This window comes from Cryptomeria japonica, chromosome 5, assembly GCF_030272615.1.
Source record: "Cryptomeria japonica chromosome 5, Sugi_1.0, whole genome shotgun sequence".
Classification (NCBI taxonomy): domain Eukaryota; kingdom Viridiplantae; phylum Streptophyta; class Pinopsida; order Cupressales; family Cupressaceae; genus Cryptomeria; species Cryptomeria japonica.
In genome coordinates this window covers 197,044,870-197,068,306 of record NC_081409.1, presented here as the reverse complement: position 1 = coordinate 197,068,306, position 23,437 = coordinate 197,044,870, and the positions used below count along the sequence as shown (strand labels likewise).

Here is a 23,437-nt window from a genome sequence, read left to right as displayed (position 1 = left end):
TTTGACACGTGCTAGATTCAATGGTGAGGTCCAAATCAACCCAAATTGCACAAAAGACCTGCTATAGGTAGAATCTCCCAATCTGAAGAACACGAAAGCCTCAGGTCTGAAGCTCTAATACCATGTAAAAGTTGTAGAATATAACCTCACAGAACCCAGTGAATCCCTGTATGCAAATAACCTGTCACAACAATGGAAGATTCACAAAACACAAAGATTGCTTTGGAAACCTAGAGCAAAAGAATGCAATAATAATAATCAGATTGGTTAAGGAATACAAAGGGACCAATCCTTATAAAAGGAGATCAAACCTAAAAGGTAAAATTCTAAAAGCAATTAATAATTAATAATAAATTAATTATTAATATTCCTAAGTTTAGCTTCCTAAATTTAGCTTAAGTGAAATAGAGAAAAGGTGACTTAATTATTAAATCAATATGATTTAATTAATTAAGTAAACTAATACCTTTTACTCTAACAGTTACTTTGAGGAAAGAAGTCTCTTGCAATTGATCTTTGCAAGTTAATTGTCCCTATTTCCTAAGTAATAAAACAAGGGGACATTACAAAAATCTTGATTTCTACAAAAACCAAAAGATCTTCCAATAGCATCTGCGACCTACGCTTCCAAGAATAAAATTTTGGCTCCCTTTAGGTGGTCACACTTTCTGAGATAACTACTAGTCACTGGATCGTGTTGATACTAAACAAATCAGCAAAAAGAAACTAGACCAGCAACCTAGCTAGGTGCAGATTCACAAGTCCAAATCTCTTCAATCACTAAAGACTCTTACGATTCACACCCATGGAAATAAATCAGCCACCTATCAAGGGTTAAAATCAAATCTCCAATCATCAAAAGATCTTGGGCATCACACCCAACAACCAATCATAAGCCCTTATGCCTCTCATAAGCATGGATCGGCTTCAATCATTGAAACTTGGGCATCACACCTACTGAAACCCATTGACAAATCCCTCTCATAGTCAACATTTCCATCCATATAGAGCTTTGGAAGATTTCAGATTCTCTTCTTTGATACCATGTTAAAATTCAGTACAAGGTATGCAGATTCTGCACTTGAGGGTTTGAATAAAATTGTTGATTTTTGACCTTCGATCAATCATGCAGCTAGAGTTCTTTAACCTACATACACAAAAATTGAACATATGAAAACCTTAAACAATAAACTGAAATTAGATTAAGTCTGCATTCTGGGAAAAAAATATTATTTGGAAAATCACAACAGCACTTTCTGCAGTTTGGATTACAAACAAATATTCTTTTAAACACCAAAATCTGACCTAAAATATCGTGTGATACCAAAATAAAATATTTAGAAAAACAACTCAAAATAAGTACTGTAGCCCTAAAAAAGACATATTCACCTAAAGATTAAAAAAAGCTTTATTTACTAAAATAAACACTTAAACTGAACTTGCAGTTATAATAGGACAAAAACAGAGACAATCAATAGGTATTTCAATGCCCAGAAAAGCTGCATAGTTACGCCCAGAAAAAAGTCTGCTAAAATTAGTCATAAATTCTGAATTTTTCTAATTCTAATTTTCAAACTAGTGTGCCTCTGCCCAGAACAACTGCAAAGTGACCAGCAGGATTTCTAACAATATTAAGTGGCATGACCAAATGCTTTTCTCTGCAGGTATGGTTCCCCCAGCATAGATGAAATTGAAAAATTCTCCAACATTTATTCTGAGCATCTGGATAAAGCCAAAGAGTCTGGAGATTTGCCACACAATTTAGTTTTAGAGGTAATTATATGAAGATCCTGCTCATGACTTTCTTGTAGGAAAGATGGTGAAATTTTTCTATAAAATTAAAAATGTGTCCTTCGTAACTCAGATCTGCAATGTTGTTTATTTGTTGCAATATCTTATCTTTGCAAATTTCTCAACTCTTGGTTTGTGATTTATGAATATAGTCCAGCTGAAGGAACAGTGTACTTTGACACTCATATGTTCAGTTTAGTTGTTGGAAAATCTAAATCTTTGCATGATGCTGTCAATTCAACTCTCTGCTCTCGATATATGAATATTTCAGCTAAAAGAATAATGCACTCGGAGTTTAGACACTCTATTATAAATAATTAGAACAATTGCATTCATTGGTTGGAATCAAAACCATTGACACTGTTCTTCACTTAAGTTTTATTCAAAGTGCATCCATTTCATGTTCCTTGTATATATATCTATAAATGCACAATTTTTGAGTTTTTGTTTTAGTTGATTCTAAGTTTTAGAGGAGTTCCAGATGTGATGAGTGATGAAAAGTTATATTCCCCATGACAGCTTCTTATTTCTTGGATCTTTGGTCTAGTGTGAACTGTACCTGCCTTGGAACTTGTGTAGACCTGTTTTTATTAAGTTTTAAATTGATTGGTGTTTCGTGTGGGTATGAAGGCAGAATAAAACTGTTATTTTGATAAGGGACTAATTTTGGTAAAAGTGCACAAAGAAGATGTTCATTGTTTACATTTGATTTATAATTTTCATGTGGCAGGGATGTTGAATGGCTTTACTAGTAATGCTACATAGGGCTGAAGAGAATGGGGGTTAGAAATGCCTTGAGAATTGTGAGAGTTGAGGAGCTCATCTACCTCTAAGTGAAAATTTTAATTGTTTGGTTAGCAAGAAAATGGGAGGAAGAGACTCTGGAAAGAGGATGTTTAGAGAGGTTGTCAAAGTTGAAAGAGTTATGCTTGGATAGGTTGTTACTTTCAACAATGTTGCAGATACAGAGGAAGAAGAGAATGAGACCAAAGCAAGTGACAATGAAGCCTTAGTGAGAGTAAGAGGAAATGTTAGGTATCCTAACCCCCTAATTCTCACTCCAAATGATTAAATGTTAAGAGCATTAGATGCATAAAAGATTGGTTGAAAAGAAATGGTGTATATTTACCTGTTTGAATACATAAGAGTTACTCTCTTGTGGATTTTTGATGGACATATTATGAATGTTTGGGGAAATGCCAAAAATTAAGATCTTAGGTTACTAATCATCATAAATAAAATATAAGATAAATGAAATGAGAATTACAAGATGTATAGATTCAACACATTACACAACATATACATAGGGAAAACCCTTTTGGGTAAAAATCCCCATAAAGAATCATTCTATTATAAAACACTTACAAAATTTTCTATAAAATTATAAATAGAACCTAGGGATATCACTTGCCATTTCTACGTGGCCAGTAATACCTCTTGTGCATAGTGATAGAACTCACTATAAATCTCCAAAAGTTGAATTATATCTCAATGAGTTAGAAGGTCCTCAAATATAGGAGAAGGGGTAGCAAAATACTTAAAAGGGTATTTGTCAAGTCTATTGAAAACCTTTTTGTAAATACTTAATAATCTAATAGTTTATTAGATAATTTGAGTTACTGACTTCCTAGAAGTATATGCTGGGTTTCGAGTCCAATTTGAGTTGGATATAGATCTTGATCCAAGGCAGGTGGGGATGCATCCAAGGTATAGTTTAAAGCCTAGGTCGAACCTAGATTGGTTTTCACGAACCCACAATTGAAACAAACATTTTTTATTTTTATTTCTTTTGCTTTTTTTAATGTTTTAACTTTTAAGTCATTTGAATTTGACTTGAATGCACACCTAACGCTAAAAACCTCATTCCAAGGCATTTGAAAGACAAAAACAAATTAGTTTACCTCACCGTGACTATTAAACACAAAAGTCATCCATTTTATTGAACATTCATTCTTGCTTGCCATTAAAGAAATAGAGTTGAAGATTGATCGGTGGATTTCCCAAAGTGATTGATTCGCTATTCCTATGCATTTGAAGGAGCCCATTTTCTACAAAGATGATTGAAGAGGATGATTTTTGCAAAAAAGGTTTTATTTTTGAATTTTTTTAAACTTAGTTAGGTTCTATATAATTTTTTGTTTTCATTTGTTTCAAAATGTTCACCATGAGCCTTGTGAGATTGCTGATTAACACATTGCAGATGTGTCTATATAAGTGTCCTGGCTTTTAATGTTGTTCGCTTACCATATTTGCAACAAATGGTGAAAGTAATTAATGAGTCTTGAAAAGGGTACAATGGCCTAAGTTTTGAGAAGGTGTTTGGCATCCTTTTGGAAAATGATGTGAAGTTTGTAGGATTCTGCAATATCCCCTGTACTGGTATGACTGAAAATACGAGGAATATTTACAAACACTTGTCTGATCAAACTGCTGTTACCAAATTTACGTATTGCTGATATGTAGTTTCAGAATTTCAGATTGTAATGGAGGTCATTAAATGCATAGTCCTCATGAGAGATCAACAATAATGACTACTAATTTGTTAAGACAACTGAAATTGTGCTATGTGCCGCAAGGAATTTCGTCAAACAGTTATCCCTTCAGTTCCCAAAACCTGCTGCTGTATAATCTGATTGCTTTGTTGGTGTTTATTTGTTACCAAGTTGTTTTCAATGTGATTTGTTTTTATGAATTTGCACATATCAATATAAAGTTTAGATTGGGATTAAACCACATGAAGAACTGCCAAGCTAATGCAAGAACAAACAACATCTTCAGCTGTAGACATTTTGACAAACATTTCGCAAGCTACCTAATATGCTATGCATGAATGCAACATAAACTTAACTCTCAAAATCACAGTCTTTATTAAATTCAGTCCCAAAATACAATTACTATGCAATTCACTATGCCACTTGGCTTACAAAGAGATTCATGGGACTGTAAATGCTTTCCTACAGCAGTGACATTAAACAACTGAGACTACCAATTCCAATGAGTATTAATCACAACCAATTCCAATGAGTATTAATCACACAAGAACCTGATTATTGAAGTGTCCTTAGCTCAAATCGTGATCTAACCCAGCCGCCCCTGTTTGCAGATGTGAGAAGATAGTGACCATAATTTGCAGCTTTAAGTGCTCACTCCAACACCAAACCCATCGCCTTGTTCTCACCAATGCAACTATCCAACTAGATAGGAGTTTCGTGGCATTAATGGTCCTCCATGAGTGAAAATCGTGGTAATCCTGTAGCTGATAATTTGACTGAGATTCACTTCAGAATTCAGCAAATGCAATTCAATACTTGGGTAGCATAAGGTTTTCCAATCATCAATTGTCTCCAAGCTCCCACAATCGAACTTGGCAAAATCGGCCCTTCTGTAGATGCAAGTCTGATAATAATTTATTACCAGCTCAAAGGTCTCCTTCAACTTCTGAATATGATCCCTGTCCCTTCCTAATCATAGCGCTATCACCTAATGTGGGTTCGATGGCTCAATCAAGAAGATTGGAGTAAAATCGTGGAATATGGCTGACTGTTATGGTGTGTTCTCAGAATTGATATATCAACAAAACCTTCTTTTTGCACCTTCCAAATATCTCTAGTAGAATCGCTTTATGCTTCCAAGACTTGCGCTGACCACCATTGATTGTTATGTTGCTTCAACCAAGGGTTCTTAGCAGAATCATGGGTTATAGATGATGAAGTCGATTTGTCTCAGATCTGCAATTATGATCAGCTGCCTCCTAATATCCACCCTCAATCAAACTTCACACAAATCGCCTTTCTCTTCCAATAAGGATCGATGCATTTAGGAGACCAAACCGAAATGCTGAAGACACCATGAATCCATTTGCAACAAACACAATAAACTCAAGTGAAAGGACTGATTTGTCCTTTCCAACCACCATAAATTCGTTATGCACAATGTGGAAAACTGAGTCTCCCACTCCCAAGAAGAAGAAACTAGGGTTTCGTCTGTTGGCGGCATATTGTATGTCCGGGAATAAAAAGTAATTAAGCAATTAGGAAGTGCTTTGTTTAGTGATGTAACCGAGGGTAGGTAGTTACGGGTGCGGTACCATGTGATGTAACTTGTCATTATTACGATTATGAATGGAATGGTATCTTTTCTGTTGGCTGGCAACTGATATACATTGTGTGACTCAATATTGTTTATCTGAAATCTATGGCATTACTGTTCTCAGTCATGATTTCTTTTTCTATTGATCATCCTATTTTGTTTTTAGTCATCAGGAGACGACCTTGTTTTTTTGGGGGGATAATGTTGGCGGCATATTGTATGTACGAGAATAAAAAGTAATTAAGCAATTAGGAAGTACTTTGTTTAGTGATGTAATTGAGGGTAGGTAGTTACGGGTGCAAACCTGACGCATAGTGCATGGGTATCTGCACTGTGCACTCATCCATTGTGCAGTAACATGTGCATAATGCGCTTAGTCTTGAGGAACATCGAACCAGATTCAAACCAAGGGGATGATCAATCAAATCAGATATAAGTGATCAGACTTGAAATCACACCTAGAAAGGAGAAAGTGAATAGAAATATTGCCTAAGTTATTCCCCCCAAACAATCACAAGGTTGTGTAAGACTATATGTGATTTGCACCCAGGAAGAAATTGGTTAAGTCAGGTATAGGGCGCACTGTGCACTCCCTTTTGTGCATGCCACTATGTAATATGCGCCCAAAGCAGAAAGGGTGAAGGAAGTTTGATATAATACCAAGTTAGCCTTGGAAACAAAGAAATGATTTAAGTACTAATAAAATGTTAAGAGGGCCGACCTAATTGGATAGATGGGGTAGCATATATATATATATATACATGAGGTCGATTGCAAATCACTTCCATCTCAAGTGTGAATTGCAAGCGGATCAAGAGCTAATTCAGGCTGGTCAGAACCAAGTAAATGCGGATCTAAAGCAGACCTGCGAATGAGAGCAGACAATCAAATCAGATCAGACTTAAGATATGAAACTGACTCTCATTGAATTTCGATTTTATGCATTAATACTTGTTTCACATTTCATTCACAATATGTTTATCTTTCTTATCAGGTGATGAGTGCAAATCAACATCAAGATGAAGGTTTCAAGGTATTGCAACCACTACATGGGGATAGCTCTACAAACATCATGGAAGAGACTTCAATGCATAGCAGTGAGGATGTGGAAAAATATGAAACAATCTTGACTTTCCTTCGGAAACTCAAGAATACCTGCTAGTACAAGTTGGGGAAATTTGCAACATGGAGGTACCCTCACACATCAAGGAAAGGAATTTGAATCAATGCAGGGATCGATGTAAGGCATTCAAGTTCAACATGAACAAAAGAGGATCAAGGCTTAAGCATCATGAAGCCAGCTTGGTCACAAGATGATGCAATTTGGGAATATGCCTCATCACATCACATTAAGATTGGATAATGTTAAGTATTAAGAGATATTGCCCCATCATACACACTTTGTGATTATCTACAAGGCAAGCTGAGATGGCATCCTATTCACTTTCAAACCATTCAAGTTGTGACAAGTCAACATGTCCAGATGCATTGAACTTGATTCCTCTCATGGTGAAGGAGCAAGTGACATGTGTCACTTTATCAAATATTGTTTTACATACCTAACCTCATTTCTTATTGGTTCATAATCGGAAAAGGACATGTGTCCATAATGTTGTAATTTTATCATTGGTCAAGAAAGAGTTTGTTGTAACTAACCCTAATTAGGGTTTGTATTGAATTATCTTGGCCATTGATTTTGAGAATCAATCTAAGCCTTCAAAATGTAATGAGTCCTCTATATAAGGCTCAATGCTCCCATTTGTAAAGGTTAATGGTGGCTAAATAGATAATAGCCAGATAGTTAGTAGCAATTGATAGCTAGAGTAGAGTAGAAGGAAAGGAGATTGTTGCCAAAGCTTGTTGTAATAAACATATTATTTTCGTTGAAGAGATGGTGGATTTCGGTGTTTTATTTCAGCTTGTTGCATGGCCTCTACTTCTCATAGCGTAGATCTTAATTAGATGAATGGAAGACATTATTGTTGATGAATAGTGAACCTATGTTCATACCACTTGGAGTTTGTTGATTGCAAATTGTAGTGTGTGGTCAAAGTGAACTTGATTAAAAGATTAACTTCAATTACTATATGCTCATTGTTCGTAATGTTGGTGTGCATGGGTGATATGAAAATCATTGGCTAAGCCTTAGGAGATTGCACCTTCTTTGTGTAGTTGTTCTCACATGGCAAAGTAAAGCTTGGTTTGGTTGCACCTAATCAACAGTCATTTCTTACATTCTTAGGATTGGTATAGTCTTTCTAAACACTTCTCTTTTGTCTTTTATTTCCCACATAGTGCACAGTGCAGTTACATTATTATTTTTACTTTTAATAGATATCATGATATTCAAGTTTGACTAATTGACATTGTTGTATTTTTAATTTTTAATATTTAATGGAGGTTTTGTTTATTATAAGATGCTATGTAGTCTCTCGAACTTAATTATTGCCACAAATATGTACATATTTTTGTATTTACAAAACCAAAATGAATCTAAATCCACATTTTTTGATTGAACCTGCAAACCTGAACTAGAACTAGTAGTACAATCAGTAACCTAAATAATAATCATAAGGTTCTATAATTTTATATTAGAACAATATATAAATGTTATAAGAGTATGATGTCTAATAACATTATGTTCTAATACTCACCCTTAATGTTAATAGAGGGCATATAACCTATCAATTTCTATGAAAAATGAAGTATCCCAATAACGTAGGTTTTCTTTGGCAGAGAGAAATTGGGACACAAATATATGTTAAAATGAAGATCATGTATTTCAGACTACATGAAAGTCATCTTATTATTATTTATAATCCCAATCTTTTAAGTAATGATGTTTTTAATGAAGTCTTTTGAATTTTTTATTAGAGCCTAGGTATCCTTAAACTAGCCTCATCTAGGTTCATTACATAGTGCTTTTAGGTCTTATATAATACAGTGCTTTATAAGTGGAAGAATTACAATATGTCCAAAAGACAAACAATAAAGCATATAAAATGCTCACAGGTCTTATTTGTGCCCTTGGGTCTTACATACAAAGTTAGCCATTAGGAGGTGTCATTTCCATGCACTTCCCTTCAATGGCAACTCCTTAAAGCCAAACATTAATTTGAATTTGGAGAATTTGGTATCGTGTAGCATGGAGAATTTCTTTTGCGATTATTGGGATTCCATCCTTGTTCTTCTTGATCATAGTATACCTACTACCTGGTAATCATTCAAATAGAATTGGAGAGTAATTTTATGATGGAAAAAACTTTCCCTTTAATGAAGTGCCCATAAGCTTCAATATCTTTTTCTACATGTTTGAATAGGAGTCTTTGGCAAGAGTAAATAGCTTTTGGTTATCATAAGGTGAGATTTTACTAGTACCCAGATGAAATACTTTCAATAATCTCCAAAGCTACATTGATTTCCATCCATATGATAGCACTTGTACCATATTTTGAAGACACAACTTGAAGTAGATTTCCTATTAATAGGATCACAACATAGCGAGTGATACAACAAGTGAATAAATATATTCTTGGTACAAGCATAATAAAGAGCATTATACCTTTGATATATTTTTAGTGTACATTTGTTATTTCCCAATGATCATATAGTAGTTTGTGGAACTTTTATATGATAGATTTAGGGTTTAAATAAATGTCATGCTTAATGCAACTAGTTTGAACATATTACATTTCTTAAGTATTGTAATGTCCCCTTTTTCGCTCTAGTTTGTTTTGGGGACTGTTGGCCAATTTTGAGACCTGTTGGTTAGTCAGAGGCAGAATTAGTGTTTCCTATTTTCTAGGAGGATGTTTCGGCATTTTTGGTTCAGGATTTCTTTTGGGTTTTCAGAAAGCTTTGCAATCATGGTACATGCATAACAAGTAGTAGAGTTTGGTAAACTTACTATTTTTAGTAAGTGGAGGCGTGGATAGCTTATTCCTTTGGGTTTTTCTGGGTTTTCAGAGAGCTTTGCGATGGTATGACATGCAAATCAATTTGAAGACTTTTCCGGACTTACTATTTTTAGTCAATTGCGACGGCTGCTCAGAATGTGGTTAAAATCACTTTGTAAACACTTACTATTTTTAGTAAGTGTTAGTTTTAGCTTTACTATTTTTAGCAAGGGTTCAACTGGTCAGTTCAGATGGCTATTTTTGGTAGGTTAGTTTGAGCAGTTTGTCTTCCAACATTTTTGGAGCTATTTTGACAAGTTTGAGCTTATTTTGGGCGATTTATGCTTTAGGAAAATATTTTATAAGTGAATTATTATTAAGGCTAGATGGACACCTTAGGAGATTGAGTTAATTTTATGATATATAATTCACTTTATTTCTTTGGACGCCTAACACACTTTATTGACATTTTTATTAAAGTATCATTTTCAAGACATAAGGTGGGCATCCATTTTGGAGATTTTTTCATTTAAAGATTATAACCTTTAAAGTGCCCAAGCAATAGTTGATTTTGGCATCCCTTTTGGAGAAGTACATGATTTGAAATAAAGGCAAATATTATATTATTACTTGGGCATCCAAATTGGATGTAATTTCATTTCATTTCATGACAATTTGGAGGGAGTTGAATTTGAATTTGGAGCTTCAAAAAGTTATAAATAAGAGTGTTGGGCTCTTGTTTTTGGTATCCATTGCTAATATAACGAAGTGCTACTGAAATTATTCCAGACTCTTGCTTCGAGGGATGCATACCTCCTAGTGCCTTCAGTTTCATGCTTGAGAGAAAGTGCCTAGCTGAACTGTTCCTCATCCAGAGGAGCAGATTGAGCTCAATGAAGATGAAGATATTTGTGGTTTTCTGAATTTTGGAGTGTGTTTTTTCAGTTTTGGAGTTTGCTGGTTGCATAGAGCTGAAAGTGAAATTTGTTCATAAGTCTTTGGGAGTCCAGTCGCCGCTTCTGGGTATTTTTCCTATGTCTTCCTCTGTGTTAGGTGATTCATTTTGCTAAATTGCGTGGGTTTTGGAGTTGATTTGGATTTTCTGGAGAAAATCGCCCTACTTCCCAGGCTATACCATGGTGGAGAGTGTATTGGAAAGCGTGTAGTGATAATTTGATTTAAGTTGCAGCGGTCTGTTAGCTTGGGAGTGGACGCCTTGTTTTCTGGGCCCCTTTGCATTTGATTTCACGTCATTCAGAGCTGCGTGAACGAAGTTATGAGCATTTAGTGAATTCTAGTCTTGCTGGTCTGTATTTTCAAATTGTTGTTTTTCATATCAGACCTAGGTTGTTTCCTTGTTTAAGTACTTTTCATATGCTGGTTAGTTCTTATTTGTTAGAGGATTGATTCCTAACATTTTGGTGTTTCCGGATATCATTTTTCTATTCTAATCTGCAAGCTAATGCTCTCATTGTAACACTGAATTCAGCAGTATTGATCAGCCTTTATTTAGTAGCATTTTACATTTTGTATTCCCACTGAAAAAGTGGAAGAGGATGGCCTAGCCGCCCATTTGTTACTTTTAGAAGTTTTCATAGTCCTCTCGCTGAATAAGTGGTTGAGTGATCTATTTTCATGATTGTAATAACTCTCCTCCCACTAAAAAGTGGTAGAGTGATCTTATTTTCAGAATTGTAACGACTGTCCTCCCACTGAAAAGTGGTTGAGTGATTCTACTTTAAGTTGTTCTTTTCCGCTGGGCAAGCGAAAGGGGCTAGCTTGCCACCTAGCATTGTATTTTCAGTTGATTATTGGGGCCAACGATTCCCTATTCATTGTATGCTCTCACCATCTCACATTGGGCTCTTGGTGATTAGAAAGTGGAAGGGTTATCTTTTAGCAGTATTGTGATTATCTTTCCTAACCTTAACGAGTGTTGTGTGGTGAAAACTAAGGGGGACATTTCAGTGGTATCAGAGTTGGCTTTCTTGCCAGCATGTGTGTTCAGATTGATTAGAGTTCTCCACGAGTAATAGAGAAATCAGATATTCCTGCCATCCTGTGCTTTCAGCAGAAATTCATAATAAGATGACTACGAAGAGATCTATATCTGAGTTGATACAAGAATTGACCATGCTTATGAGAGATCCTGACATTAAAAGGGCATACTCAATAATTGCTGCAAAATCCAAATGTTTGGATGGGAAGGCTGCCTTGACATATGAAGAATGTGTGACAGAGCCCCAAAATACTCCCTCAGACTTGCATGTGACTGGAAATAATGATGATTGGTTTGGTGAAAAGAACAAAACAGCAGTTTTGAAGCCTAATTTAGATTCATTCCATGATGGTCTTGAGACTAATGAGTTCACTAATGAAGAGCATGTTGAAAGTAGTTTTGGTGGTGTTGTAGAATCAGCTTATGAAAACTTTCATGGTGATGATGTTTATGATGATTTAGATGAGTTCATATCTAATCATGTTGAAGAATTGGTGTTGGAAATTTCCCACTTATTGCTGTCCAAACTTCGCAAGAGTTTTCACAAGAGGATTTTATGACGAGTAAACAAGAAGACCTCTTTGGTATACATGTCACTATCAATGATAACCTATTGTTTGAGATGGGTATAGAGAAGACATATGACAATCCACTTTTTGAGTGGGAAGATGGAACATCACTTGGTTCTAGCATTGCTCTTGGTGAGAATAGCAATGTGTGGAAACCAGGAGAAGATTCAAGATCTAAGTTGGAGTTTGGTTTTCAGCCTGTTGATGATCTATGTTCACATTATGAAATAATTGGTTAACCTCATGGTAGACCACCAAATTTGGATAATACTTGGAGCTATGGTGAGCACTTTTTAACTGAACAAAGCAATCGGCCTTTTAGCATTTGGGATCCAGGTGTAATAGAAACTAAGTATGAAGATGATCCAACATGGGATGAATTTACTTTTGATCCTAATATTGTTTTGGTTTTAAAGAACAATCTTTACATGGAAGATGGCGTTGATGATATGAATGATTTATCAATGCATGTTGCTGATCTTGAGCATGGACATAGTGGCCTTTTTGATCTAGATTCACAGCTCATTGTTGAGGGTGATAAAGAAGAGGCACGGGTGATTTGGGACAGCCTAGACGGCTTTGATGCCAAGTATGATAGTTGTGATTTTGGTATTCATTATAACAGCAATACATTTACCTTGCATGATTATGACTGGAAGAATGAATTGTGGGTTTCTGCTGAGAATGAAATACGCACTTTATCTAGATTGGATGACATTAGAAGCCTAGTTGAACAATTCATCTTCATGACACCAAGTGAGCAATATGAACAAAATGTTCTCCTTGCTGATTTGCACATGATCAGGAACACAATGGAAGGAATAAAATTGGTTTTCTCACACATGATGCATGATAGAGATGTTGCCACCAAGTTTGTAGATGAGACTTTGTCTTTGAACAAGCAATTGAGGGGAGAGGTTAGCGAGCTCACCATTGAGCTTGATTCCACTAGGCTTGTTTTCAAAAGTGTCCAAGAGACGCTTCTTGAAGCAAATGATCAGCTCTATGAGGCCAAACATTTAAGAGAGCAAGAGAATAGAGAAATGGCCAAGGAGATCAATCAGGTAATGGAAGAGCTTGATTGCATTCAGGAGGAGTATGATCTTGCTCTTTGCCCCCTAAGATTAGAAAAAAGTGATTTTGGAGCAAAAGAATGTTTGGGTGGAGCATGACTATGATAGTAATCAATAGGTTGACAACCCATTGTTTGATATAGATGCTGATTGGACATGTGTTAATCCACTTTTCAAGTTGGATGTGGGAATTCCTTTTGACTTCAGTGATGAGGGTGGATCACATTGCAGAGTTCGGGACCTAGGTGCAATTTGCAACCATGAGATATTATTTAAAAATTGGAGCATTGATCAAATGCATACTCTTGGGCATCTTCTTTGGAAAAGAATAGATCAAATTTTCAGATTTGAGCTTGCTGATTGGTTGCAGATTAGTCACTTCACTTTATGGTGTGCTCTCATTCAATGGAGTTGGTTCAATTTCTTTGGTCATGCAAGTAATGGTTTTCAATTGGAGATTGCTTGGAGGTGTTTTCCAACCACTTCTGATTTATTTTTGAGCATTGCAATGCTCAACTTTCATGCTTATACTTGGAAAATTCATTGGTACTGCTGTTGTCCTCTACGTAGAGCACTTCAATCAGATTGCACTTCACTGATTTCAATCATTTACAGCAGTAGTTATTGTTTATTTCAGACCTTCCAAACTCAAGGAGTTCTCTTTATGAAGGTTTATGTTGTAAACTTTAACATTTTACCTACAAAGTTGGTCCAGGACAGTGAACTTCTTTATGCTATGGCTCATATTTCAGAGAGCCTTGGAGTTGTGACAATGAGCATTAGCACTACTGTTCACAATCTGATCAACTTACATATGAGTTTAGATTTTGATCAACAGATGTGTTTGATGGTTCCTTTTGCTCGTCAACTAGTGGATTGGGAAGATATTTTGAGCAAAGGATGGTTCTATGTGGAGTTGGAGTCACTAGAGAGGATATTTTCAGCCTTGGACGTGAGCAGATGTGTTGTTTTGGATGACAATTTTTTGTGTTGCAGCAGTTGTTCATCTGCTTGGATGTTGATTTTCCTAAAATCAGATCTCAAGTCAATCATTTCAGACTTGGTGGGCTGCTCGTGTACACTTTTTCAAACTTCACAGTCTCCTGGCAGGATGGGTTTATGGTCTCATATGAGAGGTATGGCGAGTTGGGGTAATCAGTATCCATGTATGGGAAGTGTTCAAGCTCTAACTAGTGGTTATCCTTATGCCCTCTCTTCTACTTATGATTGGGACAGTGAACCTTTGCTTTCTATGGTTTATCATTTTGAGGTGCTTGGAGTGGGAACTATTGCAAGGTGTGCACCCTTGGTCTCCTTGTTCTATGCAGCGCAACACTCGGGTTTGTGACATGGCTTAACTGCCTCCTGTAGATTCTATAAGTCTAGTGGTTGTATCGGGCATTAATAGGTCGATCTTTTGGTGCAACGACAACTACACTTGTAACAAGTGGTATCAGAGCTTGGTCACAGGTTCAAACCCCTTGCTTGCGCTGAGGGGGGATTGTTGCAAGCTGTGTGCCCTTGGTCTCCTTGTGTTGTGCAGCGCAACACTTGGGTTTGTGACATGGATTAACCGCCTCCTGTGGATTCTATAAGTCTAGTGGTTGTATCGGGCTTTAATAGGTCGATCTTTTGGTGCAATGGGAACCACACTTGTAACAGGAACTATAAGAGTTTTCAGAAGTCTCCATGGTTGTATCAGAATAATTCAATTGAGGCCTAGTAGATTCATGTGGAGTTATGGGGATGAGTTTGTTGAGCTCTTGCAAAGGATTGTTTTCCTCTTTGCAAGGAGATTTGGAGAAGTCACATTTACAGTCATGGCTCTGCTTGACACCTTGGGGAGTTATGTTGTGGAGTTTGATTGTGAGTTGAGTAGACTTAATTTCCTATTGCCTAGGCTTGTGATAGACACTGACATTGTTGATATTGATTACTCAGAGCTTTATGGGCATGAGATGCTACATGATATTGATTTCAGTCCTTCAAGATTTTTCAATTTGAGTATCATGGATGGTAACATTTTGGAGTTACAAGGGAGGATAGTGCAATTTTGGCATGATGTTTTCACTAATGTGATCAGAGTGGCGCAACATCGACATGGTGTGTTCTTCCTGAGATTGACATGGGACCTTGGGATCGTACTTGCTTTGGTGTGGATCAGTTTAAAATTTTCTAGAGTTGTGGTGGCATTGCTTGAGGACAAGCAATTTTGGGAATGGTGGATTGTAATGTCCCCTTTTTCACTCTAGTTTTTTTTGGGGACTGTTGGCCAATTCCGAGACCCATTGGTCAGTCAAAGGCAAAATTAGGATTTCCTATTTTCTAGGAGGATGTTTCAACATTTTTGGTGGCTTGCATATTGGAGTTTGACAGTTTTGGTTCAGGATTCCTTTTGGGTTTTCAGAAAGCTTCACAATGATGGTAAATGCATAGCAAGCAATGGAGTTTGGTAAACTTACTATTTTTAGTAAGTGGAGGTGAGGATAGCTTATTTCTCTGGGTTTTTCTAGGTTTTTAGAGAGCTTCACGATGGTGTGATATGCAAATGAATCTGAAGACTTTTCCGGACTTACTATTTTTAGTAAGTTGCGACTGCTCAAAATGTGGTTAAAATCACTTTGTAAACACTTACTATTTTTAGTAGTATGCTATTTTTAGTAAGTGCTATTTTTAGCAAGGGTTCAGTAGGTCAGTTCAGATGGCTATTTTCGACAGGTCAGTTTGAGCAGTTTGTCTTCCAGCATTTTTGGAGCTATTTTGGCAAGTTTGAGCTTATTTTGGGCGATTTATGTTTGAGGAAAATATTTTATAAGTGAATTATTATTAAGGCTAGATGGATGCCTTAGGAGGTAATGAGTTAATTTTATGATATAATTCACTTTATTTCTTTGGAAGCCTAACACACTTGATATTTTTGTTAAAGTATCATTTTCAAGACATAAGGTGGGTGTCAATTTTGGAGATTTTTTCATTTAAAGATTATAACCTTTAAAGTGCCCAAGCAATAGTTGATTTTGGCGTCCCTTTTGTAGAAATACATGATTTGAAATAAACCCTTTTGGAGAAATACATGAGTTGAAATAAAGGCAAATATTATATTATTACTTGGGTGTCCAAATTGGATGTAATTTCATTTCAATTCATGACAATTTGGAGGGAGTTGAATTTGAATTTGGAGCTTCAAAAAGTTATAAATAAGAGTGTTGGGCTCTTGTTTTTGGTATCCATTGCTAATATAATGAAGTACTGTCGAAATTATTCTAGACTCTTGCTTCGAGGGATGTATACCTCCTAGTGCTTTTAGTTTCGTGCTTGAGAGATAGCGCCTAGTTGAACCTTGTGACTGTTTCTCATTCAAAGGAGTAGATTGAGCTCAATGAAGATGAATATATTTGTGGTTTTCTGAATTTTGGAGTGTGTTTTTCAGTTTTGGAGTTTGTTGGTTGCATAGAGCTGAAAGTGAAATTCGTTCATAAGTCTCTGGGAGACCAGTTGCCACTTCTGGGTATTTTTCCTATGTCTTCCTCTGTGTTAGGCGATTCATTTTGCTAAGTTGCGTGGGTTTTGGAGTTGATTTGGATTTTCTAGAGAAAATCGCCCTACTTCCCAGGCTATACCATGTTGGAGAGCGTATTGGAAAGTGTGCAGTGATGATTTGATTTGAGTTGCAGCGGTTTGTTGGCTTGGGAGTGGATTCCATGTTTCCTGGGCCCCTTTGCATTTGATTTCATGTCATTCAAAACTGCGTGGACGAAGTTATGAGCATATAGGTGAATTCTAGTTTTGCTGGTCTGTATTTTCAAATTGTTGTTTTTCATATCAGACCTAGGTTGTTTACTTGTTTAAGTACTTTTCATATGCTGGTTTGTTCTTATTTGTTAGAGGATTGATTCCTAACATTTTGGTGTGTCCGGATATCATTTTTCTATTGCAGAGAAACGAGACTCGCCCGAAATCGCCCAAACTCGGCGAGTCCGAGTCCGAGTCAGGCCAAACGAGTCCCAGGGGCTCGGACTCGGACTCGGCCGAGTCTGGAGAGTAAACTCGCCAGACTCGCCGAGTTGGCGATTTTGGCTCAAAATCGCCAGACTCGGCGAGTCCTGAGCCCCAGACTCGGCTACTGGCTGGGTTAATAAAATGACAAAAAAAAAAACGTTTTAAAAAGTTTTTTTAAAAAGTAATAAGTTTTTTTGGAAGGGCGAAATTTGACATTTTGGTCTCTCCGTCAGGATTATTTTATGGAATATAACATTTAAGTATAAGTGACATTTCCATATATACTGTCAGGATGTTTGAGAGTGGTTTCGGGCCTCCAGGAGTTATATTGCAAAATCTAGTTTTTGGAGGATTCTTCAGTTTTCCAGACTTAGTCAAATTTCAGGATCAGGACATTCCAGACTTAGCCAAATTTCAGGGCATTTGAAGATCAGGATGACATTCCAGACTTTATCACTCACCAACTTGACCTAGCTTGGACCTTCAAGAATGATACTCACTCACCAAGCAAGACCCAATTAGCAACAAGAGCAAAACCAGGCCCTAAGGAAGACTCTCAAAGAAACCCTAATTCAGACTTGTAATAAGTTTTTCTGGCCTCGCGGGGCGCTACCCCTCGACCTCGCCCTGTATCGCGACAGGGAGCGCGCAAGGGGCGCTGCCCCCAAACCCCCATCGAAAAATATGGGGGAAACTGCGTCGATAGAAGTAGAGAAAATTTAACCTCCAAGTCTGACATTGATTGGATCGACTAGGTAGATATAGAGGTTGAGACTGTAGCCATGGCAGAGGAGGAGCGGAGACCACGAGCACAGACAGGAGATTCAGAGGCAGATAGTGACACGGATGTTCCTGATGTTGGTGAGCATGGCATGGTGTCACGGGGAGCGGCTATGGCAGTCGAATCATCCAGGACCTACCTCAGACGCCTTCGCAGGGGGCTGGGGCCGGAGGGTGCAGGCTCCTCTAAGCCATAGACTTGTAGTTGTATTTACCTTTGGTATTTGTATGAAACATTTGATGATGATCATATGATGACATGGATTTTTTATTCCATAAGTTTTGTAATATTGTATACATTTGACAATATTTATATATCTATGTTTGTTATTTTCTTCAGCTACAATTTGCGTTTATGCTAATGTGATTGATGTATACTTGTGTATGTAATCAAATGAGCCGAGTTTGATGATGTTATTGTGTCTTTAAGGTGTATTCAATAAAGGGTGTCTGAAACAAGTTTTAAATATTTAAAAATCTCTAAATTTCTTGAGTTTTTCACTATCCCGAGTCCAGCCGAGTCTGGAGCCGAGTCTGACGCCGAGTCCCGAGTCCGAGTCCGAGTTGGCCTTGCCGAGTCCGAGCCGAGTCCGAGTCCCGTTTCTTTGTTCTATTGTAATTTGCAAGCTAATGCTCTCATTGTAACGCTGAATTCAGTAGTACTGATCAACCTTTATTTAGTTGCATTTTACATTTTGTATTCCCATTGGAAAAGTGGTTGAGTGATCTATTTTTATGATTCTAATAATTGTCCTCCCGCTGTATTGACGTGTATTTTGTACACTATCAAACACAGAATAAAATACCCAAGGGTACCTTATCCTCTCTTGAATAAAGCCTCTGATTGCTGAAGATGTCACGAAAAAGGATCAATTAGGATGACTCCAAGGTTCTTCGTTGTAGGATCTCTACGTGTGGATAAGCTCTCTGTGGTATGATGTGATTTGCTGGAATCACAAGGGGACTTACATTTGATGATTGAAAGTCTGATCTGCTTTGAATATTGCTGGAACACAGGCTCTTACTAGCTTTGATTTGAAAAAAGGAAAAAAGATGAGGGCGAGGAAAGGATCTAATCCTAACACTAAGAATGTAAGAGCAATGAATGATCTTTGATGAAATTCTAACTAGGTCTTGTTTTGACATCGCAGGACCATCTCCACAAGGCTAGTGCGATCTTCGAAGGAAAGCTTTATGATGTTCAAATCATCACTACAGGCATAGACACCATTAGGTTGATGCATATCAATGAAGAAGCGACAATTGAAGTTAAGCTTACGCTGAATGATTCCAGTTGACTACACAAGGCAAGTCTGCAATCAACAAACTGCTAGTAGTATGGATATGCGAATTTCACCATCAATCAAGCACATTTCTTCCACTCATCTAATAACATGAAATCAAATATGAGAAGTATAAAGACCATGCAAATTGTCGAATCGACCCATAAATTTCACCATTTCTTCAATGAAGTTACAAGTCTTTTACAACAACATCTTGGCAACAATCTTTGCCTTCTCTCTCTACTCTACTCTAATTGCTATTCTATCAACTAGCTAACTACTCTCTATTCACTAACTCCTTTCTAACTGCTTCCAACTCTCTAACTATTCTATTACCTTTACAAATGAAATGCCAGGGCTTATATAGTGCCCTCAATACAATTCGATGGCTTAGATCGATTTGAGATCAATGGCCAAGATTCAACAATGAAAACCCTAATTAGGGTTTGTTACAACCATTACATAACATTTAATGCTTGACCAATGATAAAATTGTATTGCTTGGACACATGTCCTCTCTGGAAAATTCCACCAATGAATAGCCGGGGTAGGTACATAGAAGTTTGTGCCACCTCCCATGAGTTAGGTACATTGAATCTGGACATGCTGAGGTGGACCACACTGACTGGAGAAGTGATGACTAGGATGCCACCTCATTTGACACTTGGTTGATACTCAATTTGGTAATGTTGAGAAGTTAGCCTTAATTAATTCTTCTGGAACTATCTGCTTCTTCAACGAACCCTTTGCTTTGACTTCTTGTGTCCTTGATTTGCAGGATGATGATGTACCTCGCCTTGGAACGCTGGATTGGAAGAGGTCGTCCTTGTTGATGTTTGATCGAAGAAAGCCATCCTTGTCGATGCTAGATTCGAGGAGGTCACCCTTGTCCTTGCTTGATCTTCTTGGAGGAGGCCGTCCTTGATCTGGCTTGATTTTCCAACTCTAGGATCTCCATTTGATGCCTACACAAAATATTAAAGTTAGTCTTTTGAGCATCAAACCTCAAAGCATGAAATTTAAGACCTTTCAAAGGTAAAACTTAAGATATTAATTTGAAAAAAAGTCATGATAAATCAAGAATTACACATTTTCAAATTAATAATGAATGGAATTTGGATCTTCAAGACTTAGATTTTACAAAATTGCAATGGGATCACAATAAGTCTTGAATAAGAACTTCAAAAACGATTCTTCATACCTCCTCTTTGATTGCTTAACTACAAAACCTTGAAAAATGAAGGAAGAAGACTAGATTTTGATGGACAAGCTTAGATTATAGTCGTCCCTTGGATGAAGTACGCCTCCTCTAGTTTGAAAAAGAATAAACTCCACTAGCCTCTTCAAAAATCTGGAAATTCGCCTTCAAATGTCTTCAAAAAATCTGGAAATTGTCCTCCAATCTAGCAAGAAATTCGCCTCTCCAATAGCCTTCAAGATGGATTTCGCCCTCCTTAGTCTCCACACTTTCGCACTTTAGAAGGGATGAATGAATGATTTGAACTTGAAACAATGCCCCCCCTATTATATAGAGCACTCACCTTCCTTCCTCCAAGAGGCCGACCTAGCAAATAAGCCTTAAAATAAAATATAAAAAACACTAAGAAGAAGGCCAACTTGATAAATAAAGACAAAATAATGCCTTGTGCGCTCAACTTTTAATTTTTTATTTCACAAAAATTAATTTTAAATGCCTTTCTAATAGGAATTCGATTTTTTGAGGCCCAAAATTAATTTATTAAATGCCAATTTAATTAATTTTTTTCAAATATTCCAAAGTTAGCAATTTGGCATCTAATGCGATTTGGAGGATATCAACATTGAGATATGGCAAAAATAAAGAATGTCAATAACTTCGCTCTGGTCCCTTGGAGAGGGACAGGAGCACTTTTTCATTTTTAGGCTAGGATTCTCGATTTTTTGAAGTCAAACTTTGTTCACCATGTTTTAGAAGATCCTTCCCATCTCATACAACTTTGCCTTAACATAATCTCGGAGGGAATTTGTTGTTTTCAAAAAAAGTGGGACGGTCCTTCAGTGAGGGACGAGAGCACTTTTGAGTCCATTGCATGAATTCTTGATCATATTAATCTTCAATTTACCCTCAAGGTGTAGAATATCACATTTCACACCATCTTGAGCCTTGGTAATAAAAATATCATTTCAAAATGCAAGGTAAATGGTCATATTTGGAAAAAGTGGCACGGTCCTTCAGTGAGGGACGGGAGCACTTTTGCCAGTTGTCGTCAAAATTTGTAACTCTCGCATCTCAATTCAACTTCAAGGCATTTTAAACACTTTTTCAAACTTGCGCCTTGGTCTCAATTTGTCCAAAATTGGTGAGAAAGGGAAGATAACATATTAAGTGCTCTGGTCCTTCAGTGAGGGACGGGAGCACTTTGAAAAAGTGGCATGGTCCTTCAGTGAGGGACGGGAGCACTTTTGCAATTACAAGCTTATCTGTCCTTTGCTAGCCTTCGAAATTATCTTCAATGGATGAATCTTGCATTCTCTTATTCATTTCAATCACGCAACTTGCCTTGCCTTTGCAAGAAATTTGTATTTTTAGAAAAGTGGGATGGTCCTTCAGTGAGGGACCGGAGCACTTTTGTCTTGGTCCCTATTGACGTGTATTTTGTACACTGCCTAACACAGAATAAAATACCCAAGGGTACCTTATCCTCTCTTGAATAAAGCCTCTGATTGCTGAAGATATCGCGAAAAGGATCAATCAGGATGACTCCAAGGTTCTTTGATGTAGGGTCTCTACGTGTGGACAAGCTCGCCGTGGTATGATGTGATTTGCTGGAATCACAAGGGGACTTACATTTGATGATTGAACTTCCGATCTGCTTTGCTAGAACACAAGCTCTCACTAACTTAGATTAAAAAAAAGGAAAAAGGAAGGGGGTGAAGAGAGGATCTAATCCTAATACTAAGAATGTAGGAGCAATGATTTGATTTTTGATGAAACTCTAACTAGGTCTTGTTTTGACATCAATGGAACATCTACACAAGGCTAGTGCGATCTTCTAAGGGAAGCTTTATGATGTTCAAATCATCACCGCAGGCATAGACACCATCAAGTTGATGCATATCAATGAAGAAGCGACAAATTGAAATCGAGCTTAAGCTGAACGATTCCAGTTGACTACACAAGGCAAGTCTGCAATCAACAAACTGCTAGTAGTATGGATATACGAATTCCACCATCAATCAATCACATTTCCTCCATTCATTTAATCATCTACCATCTAGGATTGAAGACTCAACAAGAAACCATGCAAATTGCAAGAAACGACACACTTCACCATTACTTCAATGAAAATGGAGTTTGTTTACAATCAATGGCAACAATTTCTTGCCTTGTCCTCCTATTCTACTTTAATTACTATTCTATCAACTATATTCTAACTCTTCCAACTATTTACATGCTATCTCTAACTTATTGCTAATTAGCTTTTACAAATGAAATGCCTGGGCTTATATAGTGCCCACAATACAATTTGATGGCTTAGATCAATTCAAGATCAATGGCCAAGATTCAACAATGAAAACCCTAATTAGGGTTTGTTACAACCATTACATAACATTTAATGCTTGACCAATGATAAAATTGTATTGCTTGGACACATGTCCTCTCTAGAAAAATCGACCAATGGATAGCCGGGGTAGGTACATCGGAGTTTGTGCCACCTTCCATGAGTTAAGTACATTGAATCTGGACATGCTGAGGTGGACCTCACTGATTGGAGACGTGATGACTAGGATGCCACTTCATTTGAGACTTGTAACTTGGAGATATTCAACTTGATGTTGTTGAGAAGCTTGCTTTAATTAATTCATCTGGAACTATTTGCTTCTTCAACGAGCCCTTGTTCTAACTCCCTGTGTCCTTGATGTGCAAGACGATGATGTACCTCGCCTTGGAATGCTGGATTGAAAGAGGTCGCCCCTG

At 37.1% G+C, this 23,437-nt stretch overlaps 1 protein-coding gene across 6 annotated transcripts in view; it reads left to right on the top strand.

The window, feature by feature from the left end:
- The window catches only part of LOC131027973 (uncharacterized), an 82,919-nt gene that overhangs the window by 41,421 nt on the left and 18,061 nt on the right, over positions 1-23,437 (top strand). For 5 of the 6 annotated variants that reach the window (XM_057958067.2, XM_057958066.2, XM_059221331.1 and 2 more), the window contains one exon: positions 1,665-1,773. In XM_057958067.2, coding sequence (XP_057814050.2) covers positions 1,665-1,773 — 109 coding nt within the window. Of the gene's footprint in view, positions 1-1,664; positions 1,774-2,521; positions 2,827-23,437 lie in introns of all 6 variants that reach the window. The other variant, XR_009102555.2, reaches the window with a different exon arrangement.